At 44.5% G+C, this 11,058-nt stretch overlaps 1 protein-coding gene across 2 annotated transcripts; it reads left to right on the forward strand.

Moving 5' to 3' along the window:
* Window positions 1–3,119: 3,119 nt before the first annotated feature.
* VPS72 (vacuolar protein sorting 72 homolog) lies at window positions 3,120–10,957 on the forward strand. Of its 2 annotated transcripts, none has more exons than XM_051992674.1 (6): window positions 3,120–3,304; window positions 8,466–8,618; window positions 8,811–8,925; window positions 9,669–9,845; window positions 10,076–10,220; window positions 10,362–10,957. In XM_051992674.1, exons 1-6 carry the CDS (start codon window positions 3,188–3,190, stop codon window positions 10,771–10,773), a joined length of 1,119 nt encoding a protein of 372 aa, XP_051848634.1. In that variant the 5' UTR covers window positions 3,120–3,187; the 3' UTR covers window positions 10,774–10,957. The 2 variants fall into 2 exon arrangements, with proteins under 2 accessions (XP_051848634.1, XP_051848635.1); XM_051992675.1 differs by having other exon boundaries at window positions 3,121–3,304; window positions 10,386–10,957.
* The last annotated feature ends 101 nt before the right edge of the window (window positions 10,958–11,058 follow it).

Here is an 11,058-nt window from a genome sequence, read left to right on the forward strand (position 1 = left end):
GAGAGAAATCCTGTCCAGGGGTTTTCAGGATCAGTTCTTCCCCATCTCCATTTTGGTGCTTCAGTTCTTCAGTTTTCTCTTGGGGGAAGGAATGTCAGGGGTAGAAAGTCCTAGGCATCCGCCCCATGCATATTTGCACCCCATGAACTTTCCTATCTCTTACGCTTAAAAGTCAAGAGCTACAGGGGTTGCTCTCTGCTGCCATCTACTGGACCTCTCGTTTTGTTTGTTTTGGTTTCTCCCCAGATCTTGGGCTGCTCAGCGCCAGCTGTACAAGAGGGAGAACAGGAAGTCTAATATATTGGAAATGTCACTGAATTAGCGTCAGAACTTGGGTGATAGTCCTGGCTGGACCAGCTGAGTGGCTGTAAGGAAAGTATTTAGCCTTTTTGTTCTTGTTCAGTCGTGTCCGATTCTTTTTGGCAAAGATACTGGACTGGTTTCTTCTCCATTGCCTTCTCCCAGTTCCTTTTACAGATGAGGAAACTGAGGCAGACAAGGGTCTACCGGCTAGTGTCTGAGGCCAGATTTGAATGGAGGAAGATGAGCCTTCCTGTCTCAAGGTCCAGTGTTCTCTCTACTGTATCATCCAGCTGCCCATAACCTTTCTAGGGTTCTATTATTTCATCTGTAAAAGGAGAGTTTATGGAATCGTATATGATTCTATTAACTACTATGAATGTAGAAGATTTTGAAAATCATTTCTACATTCCTGTGAAAATTGTTCCAGAGAAGATAATATCTCTCCAGGGGCTTTAGGGTTTTGTTTTGTTTGTTTTTTTAATATGCTGAGTCACTTCTACAACCAGCAGTTATGAGAATAAAGTTGAGATTAAATAAAGTTAAAGATATTTCCATGAGTCTGACCAATAGGAAATTCAATCATATGAAGGAATACATCTGTATCCAAGAGAGAGTGGGGTTTAGATGACAAAGCCTTGCTCCCCTGGAGGCCTCTGTCTTTCAGCTTCATTCTGGCCTAGGAAATCTTAGTTTTTTTCTCCATGAAAAAGAATCACAGTAAAGCTTAATTATATATTCATAATTAAATAAGAGGGGTTAGGAAATGGGCAAGGACATAATGAGGGATTCCTCCTTCTCAGTCTTGACTCATACAGAGGCAGTATGCTGTTCAGCAAGGCAGCCCCCCACCCCCTTCTCTGCAGCAATCTGTTTGAGTCATATCCCTGATCTTCCCCAGCAACATTCCTGGCATAGCACATGAGGACACAAGATGATGTGGCAGGGTGTGGGGGGCAAGGGTAGGGCAGATTGGCTTCTTCAGGAAGTGGGAAAAGAGGGGCTCAATCTCTGTTTCCACTAGAAAAGGGGAAATGGCATGGTGCCTCTAAAAAGAATCAGAGATAATCCTGTACATATGAGAGAGAGTTTGGCAGTTGATCGATCCCCAAAGCATTTTCCAAACCTTATGACGTTATATAAATGTCAGCTATTATTATCATACACATCCCTCTACTAAAGAAGCCAGATATAATCACCCTCTAGTATACTGGACACTTTAGTGAGTCTGGATTAAGAACAGGTAGAAAAGGGCAAAGGAGAAGTCAGAGATTTAGGAATCCTTTTTTCCCCTTTACTATTATATTTTTAAATTACAAAACTGAAGCAAATTTACAAGAAAAATACAATATTAACCTCTAATCTCATTACCCCTTATAGGTTGGACTTGATTGCCCACTGGGATATCTTTTCCAGCTCTAAAAACTCTGTGGTTCTGTGAAATTATCTTTTGATCTTTATTAATCTGGGAAAGGGTCAGACTCCATCTCTTACTTCAACTAATTAAAAAGAACTGCCTTTGCTAGGACACTTCTTGATGTGATGTCGTCACTTGAATATTTTTAGTAAACTCATTTTTGTCTAAACAATAAAGAGTCAGGGCAGCTAGGTGGTGCAGTGGACAGAGTACCAGTCCTGAAGTCGAGACTCCTCAGTTCTCAGACACTTAACACTTCCTAACTGTGGGACCCTGGGCAAGTCACTTAACCCCAATTGCCTCAGGGAAGAAAAAATAATAAAGAGGTCATAGGCTAATGGTATGTGTGCATATGACATATGCTTTACATTAATTATTAAACACATTAGTTATATTAATTACATTGCCATGTTAATTATTAAACATACTAACTATATTAATAGTTAACATACATATTGTAAACATGTACACACACACATGTATGAAGAGTTAGGCAAATTGTCCAATCTCTGTCTAAATGTTGGGAATTTTCTTACCTAGAAACTTGAAGCAATTGTGACTGAATTTTTCATCTAAAAGATTCTCCCTCAAGCTGAAGAGAAGAAAACCATACAGACCTTGCGTGCGCCCAAGGCTTAAATCAAGCTAATTATTGTAATATCGCAAGCCTTACAATGCGTTATAAATGTTATCATCATAATTTCCAGAGAAGTTATAAGGTTTCTAGTGTATGTATATTCATAACAATGGCTAACTTTTGTAGCGCTTACTACGAGGTAAGCGCTTTATCTTATTCTTTCTTATTTGAGTGCCATCCCAGTGCTAGGATCGGTGCCATCATCGTTCCCATTTTATATGTGTATGTTCTTAACACATTATTTTACATAACGTCTCCTTGCTTTGACATAGTCCGCACATCATTTTTCATAGCTCTGTTGACAAGATAATCCCTAAGAAGGCTATCTGACTCCCCGTTTTTGAAGGCGAGGAAAGCTTGGAAGACTTGCGGGCAGCAAGAAGTCCCTTCTTGCGACTAATTGCTAGCTAGGTGACTGTTTCTGTTCTTTAAAATGAGATTGAATGACCATCTTCCAACTCTAATGCCAACACGCAGGGACAGACTGAGCCCGGACCAGGCTGTCTCGCACGTAGAAGTTTACTGGAAATTGAGAGCTTGAGGGGGTGGGGAAGAGGAGCTGGGCGGCCCTAGAGGAAGGGGGGTGGAGCTGTCGAGGCTCCGTACCAGTAGGCGGGCTTTGAAGAAGGAGGGGAGGGGCTGAGTATCGGGGCGGGGCGAGGAGTGAGTGGGGCGGAGCCTCTCCGGAGCGCGCTTCTATCCTCGCCTCGGCACTCGTCTGCTTCTGCCTGTGACGATTTCCCCTTTCCGGCGGCGAAGCTGGACAGGCGGAAGGCGCCGAGCGCCGAGCGATCCCGAAGCCGCCAGCGGTGAAGGCTGGGGCCGGAGGAGGGATGAGCTTGGCCGGGGGCCGAGCACCCCGGAAGACCGCAGGGAATCGATTGTCTGGACTCTTGGAGGCAGAGGAAGAAGATGAATTCTACCAGACCACTTATGGGGGGTTCACCGAGGCAAGCGCCGGGTCCGGGGAGGGGGCGGGGCTGCGCGTTAGGGTCTGAGAAAGGGGGCGGGGGAGGGATGAGCTTGGCCTGGGGCCGAGCACCCGGGAAGACCGCAGGGAGTCGTTGTCTGGACTCTTGGAGGCAGAGGAAAGAGATGAATTCTACCAGACCAATTATGAGGGGTTCGCCGAGGCAAGCGCCGGCCCGGGGAGGGGGCGGGGCTGCGCGGTAGGGTCTGAGAAGGGGGCGGGGAGGCGGCATTGGAGAGTGGGGGTGGGGAGCAGGGAGCGGGGGGCACCCCTCCTCTGCCTCCCTCTCTGGATCCTTTGCTGGGACTTTTGTATTTCTGAATCCTCCATCCTGGGCATCGGGCATCAGCTGGGCCTGAGTTCCAATCCAGCCTCTGACAATCACCATTCACTTGTCTGCCTCAGTTTCCTCGTCTTTAGTGGGGAGCATGGATGATGATGACGACATCGATGACAGAAGCTAGCGTTTATGGAGCCCTTTATAAATACTGTTTCATAAAAGCATCTGCCTGTCGTGAGAATAAAATGAGAATATTTGTAAAGCACTTATTGCTCAAAATCATTATCATCATCATCTGTCCCAGAGGAATTACAGTGAATCTTAAAGATTCATATATAACAAATATTATTATAATAATTATATAACAATAATAACTACGTGCCATGCAGAGTGCTATGCCCTTTACAAATATTATCTCATTTGAGTCTTACACAAATCCTATGAGATAGCTGCTATTTATGAATGAGGAAACTAGAAACTGAGGCTCCAAGATGTTAAATTATAACGATCATTTATGAAACACTTTACAAATATTCTCTTATCCCCACAACAACCCTAGTTGCAGAGGAGAAACTGAGGCACACAAAGGACTTGAGTTCAAATCTAGTCTCACATACTACCTATATGATGTTGGGCAAAGTCACTTAATCTCTGTCTCAGATTCCTCAACTGTAAAATGGGGATAATAAAAGCACCTTCCTCCCTGGGTTGTTGTATCAAGTGAGATAATATTTGTAAAGTGCTTACTTATCACAGTGCCTGCCACTACATAAATGCTAGGCTGGCAATTATTATTATTATGCCAAACTGACTTCATTTCATAGGATCATAAATTTAGAGCTGGATAGGTCTAATTAAATTTAGAGCTGTAAAGGTCACATAGTCTAACCTTTTCATGTATAAGGAAAATTTGGTCCAGAGAGGTGTGACTTACTCAGTGTTGCATAAGTAGTAAACAGAAATGTCTGGATTTCAGTCTAGGTCATCTGACTTTAAGTTAATTATTATTTGTTTTTTAATAATGGGTTTTTTCACCCCCAACTTCATGTAAAGATAGTTTTCAGCATTCATTTTTATAAGATTTTGAGTGTCATTCCCCTCCCTGTCTCTCCTCTTTTCCCCTCCCTTCCAAGATGGCAATCAATTTGATATAGGCTATACATGTACAATCATATTAAACATATTTCTACATTAGTCATGTGAAAGTAGAATCAGAACAAAAGGGGAAAACCACAAGAAAGAAAAAAATAAAATAAATGAAAATAATATGATTTCAATTCCATAGTTCTTTCTCTGGATGTGGATAGCATTTTCCATCATAGATCTTTTAGAATTACCTTTTGCTGTTGCATTGCTGAGGAGAGCTAAGTCTATTAAAGTTGATCATTGCACAGTGCTAATGTTACTGTGTGCCATGTTCTCCTGGTTCTGCTCATTTCATTCAGCATCAGTTCATGTAAGTCTTTCCAGGTTTTTCTGAAGTCCAATTCGGTGTCCTTTGTATTCCATATTTTATTTGTTCTTTTAAAAAAAAAGTTATTAAGGGAATTTTGTAGCTATAGTGTTTCCAGAGTTCTGCAAAGGATATGATAGAGTTCTTAATGATAGCCTTATGTATAAGATGAAAAGATGGAGCTGGATGATTGCACAGTTAAGTGGAATTGTAGGTGGCTGAAGCATTTTATCCAAAAAATGTTTGGTTAATGGATTTTCTGATCGGGGTCTTTGTCCTGTATTTCTTTCTGTTCTGTGTCTCATCAGAGACATGAATAAAGGCATAGATAGCTTAGTTACCGAATTTGTAAATAATCCTAAACCAGGAGAAAGTTTTGGATGACATATTTAGAGTTCAAAACTTTTGTCCTTTTGATGTATCTTAAAGTTTCAAAGACATAATTGTAAATTACATCTCCAGGGTTAAAACTTCAACTTTATGAACACAGAATGAGAGAGTTCACATGAAACAGCAGTTCATCTAAAACAGATCCAGCAGATTTCAAAGCATCACAGAATTGGAAGGGGATCTCAGAATCTAACCTATGCTTAAATGAGAATCCCGTCTGCAGTATTCCTGGCTTTACTAAGGCTTCTGATTGAATGCTTCCAGTGATGAGGAACTCAGCATCTCTCACTGTAGCCCAGTTTCTTAAATTGTGGGTCACAGTCCTATATGGGGTCTTGAAACTGAATGTAGGAGTCATGAAATTATGGTTTATTATTAGTAAATGTTTGATTTGTTTACATATTTTATATACCTCTATAGCTGGGGTTCCCTAAAAATTGTATGAGTTAAAAGGAATCTTAAGTAGAAAAAGTTTAAGCCCTGGCCTATAGTACATCCCAGTTCTAGGACAACTGATTGTCAGAAGGCATTTCTTTACATTTACATTTTTTCTCCTTTTCTGTTTGTTATATTTGTTGTTCCTATTCCTGCCGCATGGAGCCAGTCCATACAAATATTTCTCTTCCCCATGAGAGGTTTTTGAGTATTTGAAGGCAGTTCCCACATCTCCCCTTAGTCTTTTGTAGGCTACACATGCTATTTCCTTCAACTGCTTGATGTGTAGAGCATATTTTTCAGTCTTATTCCCATTCTGATTGCTCTTCTGTATATGATCTCCAGCTTGTCAGTTATCCTTTTGAAACATGTGTGATTGAACACGGTATTACATACCTGCTCTGATTAAGGCAGGGGACAGGGGAACTTCCTTTGTTCTATACCCTGCACCTTTTAAGAGAGCATGAAATGTTGGCAACTTTATTGGGCACCATGTTACACTGTTGACTCAGCCTCAAGCTTACAGCAGCTTCCACATGTTTTTCACATGAGCTATTAGGTAACCCATTCCTTCCCCATCTTGTTCTTGTGCAGCTTAATTTTTTTTAGCCTAATTCTTGGGCTTTATTCCAATAGTTATCTGTATTTCATTTACTGCAAACTCAATGCAAATCATCATTGAAACATAGCTGCCAAAAAAATTAATTTGATTTTAGGTGGCATTAAGTCAAGTATCCAGAGAGAGAGAAGTGATAATCTCACCACATTCTGTAGGAGTCAATCTTCATTGGGAGTAGGGGATTTAGTTTTGAGCATCGCATTTAAGAGAGATGTTGACAAATGGAAGTAGATCCATAAAAGCACCGTGTGGATAAAAAAGGGCCTGGAAAACATCTCATGAGTAATAGTGGAAGAATTGGGGGCAGTTCAACCTGGAGAATCTTCCTTCAGTCAAGATAGGACTTCAGATATTTACACATCTGTTGTATGGAAGAGAGACTAAGCCTGTTGGGTTTAACTCTAGAGGAAAAAATTAGGAAATTGCAGGAGGCAATTTTAATGCCACAAGTAATTTAATGCTATAGTAAGTAAGCAAGATAGTATATGTAAAATACTTTGTAAACCTTTGTGGAAAAGGCCTGTGACTGTGAATTATTATAATTATTATTATAATATTATATTTTCTCAACCAGACTGTAAAATCCTTGATGGTGTGACTATGGCTTCTTCATCTTACTATCCTGCATATATTGGGTGCCTGATAAATATTTGTTGATTATGAGCATTCAACAAATAATTTTAGGGCCATTGTATGCCAGCCCCCTGCAAGGCATTATCAAGTATGGAGAGATAAATAAAATGTGCTTTCTTCAGGAGTTTAAAGCTCATTGGTGAAAATTATAGATATGTATATATAGATACACAATTAACACTAATGCAATGCAGAATGTGCTGAGTACATAAGAGGCAAAAAACAAACATTTTAGAATTTTAAAGCTGGAAAAGGTCTCCTAAACAATCATGTGCAAATTCATTTTCTAGCTAGAGCTTTGAGAGACTAATTAAGATGGCACTAAGAAGTATGGGAAGGAAAAAGGTTTTAGACTCAAAGCCTTGACCTTTGGATTTGAAATCCAGTGTTCTTTCCAATGGCAAATAAAACCCAAGAGAGTTTTAATATTTTCAAAACATATTCCTAGTCATAATGTTAATTAATTTTTGAAACAACCAGATTAGAGCAGCAAGGATAGGTATGAGTGTTCCCACTTTATAGAGTAGATAACCAAGGTTCTAAGAGATTTAACCTGACCAGAGTCACAAATAATAAGAATCGGAGGTAGTTAGAAGTCATTATTCCTGGAAGCAGAGGTGGGGAACACCAGGTGGAGTCTGTCTGGGTAGCTCTCTTGGCGGAGTTTGATGGTTATTCGGGTATTTCAGTCATGTCTACTCTTTATGACCCATTTGGGGTTTTCTTGGCTCTTTCCTTCTCCAGCTCATTTTGACAGATGAGGAAACGGAGGCAGGCAGGGCTTGGTGTTCCACAGCCCAATTTGAACCCTGGAAGAGGAGTCCTGACTCCTGGCCCAGTTGCACCATGGCGCCCCCTACCTGAGCACAATATAAATAAGAACGATGCTAGCTTCTGTGCTAAGTGCTTGGCAGATAATTATCACATTTGATACTCACAAAAATGGGGATGACTGAAGGAAGATTCTCCAGGTTGAACTGCCCTCAATTCTTCCACTATTACTCATAAGATGTTTTCCAGGCCCTTTTTTATCCACATGGTGCTTTTATGGATCTACTTCCATTTGTCAACATCTCTCTTAAATGCGATGCTCAAAACTAAATCCCCTACTCCCAAAACAAGCCAAGTTCTGTGACCCTGATTTTACTCATAAGGAAACTGAGGCAGACGGTTGTTCACTGACCCGTCCAGGATTATACAGCCAATAAGTATCTGAGGCTGGATTTGAACTCTGGACTTCCTGACGCCAGGCCCTGATGTCAGCCACTGAAGGAGACGAGGACTGTGGTCCAGACCGCGCCGCCAAAGTTCTCCTTTTCTTCCTCCTTCAGGAATCTGGTGATGATGAATACCAGGGGGACCAGTCAGACACAGAGGATGAAGTTGACTCTGATTTTGACATTGACGAGGGGGATGAACCAGCAAGTGACGGGGATGGTGATGAGCCAAGAAGAAAGCGCCGGGTAGTGACCAAGGCCTACAAGGTGCGGTGGGACCCCGGGCTTGGGGAGGGCCATCCCCAGCTTTGTCAGATTCTGGAAGCTCCTGCTGTCTTTTAGCAGACTTCTAGGCTTTTCCTATTACAACCCAACTCCCTCAGGCTCTGGGTTCCCCAGGTTCTTGCCCCTTCTCCTTATCCCCTCAGCCCTTGGTCTCTGATCCCAACCTGCCCCCAGGAACCTATCAAGAGCTTGAGGCCTCGGAAAGTAAGCACCCCAGCTGGCAGCTCCCAGAAAGCCCGCGAGGAGAAGACGCTGCTCCCCTTGGAACTGCAGGATGATGGGCTTGACAGTGAGTATTGGAAAAGAAGAGCATGGCCTTCACGGCGTCAGAATGTCTTAGTGCACCTCAGCTCTGGAAGCACCGCCATCTACCCCTGCAGACCAGAACTAGACCCAGAGGATGCGGGGAGAACCATGTTGTTGACAACAGATTACAAATAAGGCCAGGATTTAGCACAGGGACAAGGCCTTCTCCTAGGTACAGAGTGAAGAACAGACTCAGTTCCTTCCCTTAGGGAGCCCGTTGCCTAATTTGTGGGTTCAGACTAAAAGATCTGTTTGTATATAAACGCAATAAATGCAAGTGGGCAGCCACTTTGTGAACTGAATTCAGCAGATGTTTACTTCCAGGTTCTCAACGTGCTTGTGCCCAGAGCTCATCTTACTTGATATTAGACATATCACAACAGCTAACGCCAGCTGAAGAGCTTGCAGTCCTTCTGTAATGTCATGGCCAACGCAGAGGGTTAGGGCAGAAAGGAGCCGCAGAGGTGATCTGGCCTGGCTCCTTCTACTTGTAGATGAGGAAGCGCCCTCTCACAAAATCTAGGCGCTTTGCCCGATATCTCTTGGGTAGGAATTAGAGAACTGGTTCTCTAAAAACCCTGGGGTTTAAGAAGCGATGAAAGGGAAAAGGTATTATTGGGGATTTGTGGTTTTGAGGAAGCAGCTCCTAGTCTGTCAGTCTGGGCGGTCTCTTGGAGGGTGGTCCTGAGTTACAAGATTGCCCACTTTCTCACTCAATCTCTCTAGGCCGGAAGTCGATGCGCCAGTCCACAGCAGAGCACACTCGCCAAACATTCCTTCGGGTCCAGGAGCGGCAGGGCCAGTCACGGCGCCGAAAAGGCCCTCACTGTGAGCGACCCCTGACGCAAGAGGAGCTCCTCAGGGAAGCGAAGATCACTGAGGAACTCAACCTACGTTCCCTTGGTCAGCTGGAGGGCTGGGGAGGACGAGATGTGGAGAATGGGAGAAGGGAGCTGGGAGAAGAGAGAAATGAAAGGATGGGGGCAAATGAGGCTGCAGACTGTGCTGGAGGGAGCACACCCATGGGGCATGCTGGGGAGGGAGGCTGGCAGGGAGACTGACAGTGGGGAAGGAGGACTGACAGCACCCGTGCCTGCGGCTCAGTGAGGGCCTGACTCTCCCTCTTTCCCCAGAGAACTATGAGAGACTGGAGGCAGACAAGAAGAAGCAGGTCCACAAGAAGCGCAAATGTCCAGGGCCGGTGATCACCTACCACTCCATGACGGTGCCCCTGCTGACAGAGCCAGGACCCAAGGAGGAGAACGTGGATGTGGAAGGGTGAGTGCCAGAGATTCCTCCCTCCTCTGCCAGTGTCCTGACTTGCTTTCTCCTTGACATTTTCCATCTCTTTTCGTGTCTCTCCCCCTACCCTCAAGCTGTGCCAATGGGCCTTTCTTTGTTCCTGTCCCTCCTTCACAGACTTCTTGGCTCCTGTCTCCCCAGGCTCGAGCCGACTCCCGTGGTCCCCACAGCAGCTCCTCACTCTGTGACGGGGCCCGTCATTCCACCTGCTCGATGCTCTCGTACTTTCATCACATTCAGCGATGACGCCACATTTGAGGAGTGTTTTCCCAGGGGAAAGCCCCCCAAGATTCCTGTGCGCGAGGTCTGCCCCGTGACCCACCGGCCGGCCCTGTACCGGGATCCTGTCACAGATATTCCCTATGCCACGGCTAGAGCCTTCAAGATCATCCGGGAGGCCTACAAGAAGTACATCACAGCCCACGGACTCCCCCCGGCTGCCTCGGCCCTGGGCCCGGGCCCGCCGCCTCCAGAGCCCCTCCCTGGGCCCGGACCCCGGGCTCTGCGGCAGAAGATCATAATCAAGTGAAAGCACGGCTGGTCCTTAGACCTCCCTTCGCCCTGTGCCGCCTGGCCCTTCCCGACTTTGCCTCTGCGCCTCCCCCTGCTTTCACCCCCCGTCTCAGACTCCTGATTCCCCCTTCCCTTCTTCCCCTGAGCAACCTGCCCACCTCCCTCTGTATTTTTTAATCTAATAAAAACAGAAAAACTCCTGTCTGGTGAACCTTGTGTGGAGTGGAGGAAGAGGGACGTTTGTGCCATGGAGTGGTCTTGCCGATGACCCGGTTGGGACTAGAATTCAGGTGTCCAGAAG

The sequence above is a fragment of the Antechinus flavipes genome, chromosome 4 (genome assembly GCF_016432865.1).
Source record: "Antechinus flavipes isolate AdamAnt ecotype Samford, QLD, Australia chromosome 4, AdamAnt_v2, whole genome shotgun sequence".
NCBI lineage: Eukaryota > Metazoa > Chordata > Mammalia > Dasyuromorphia > Dasyuridae > Antechinus > Antechinus flavipes.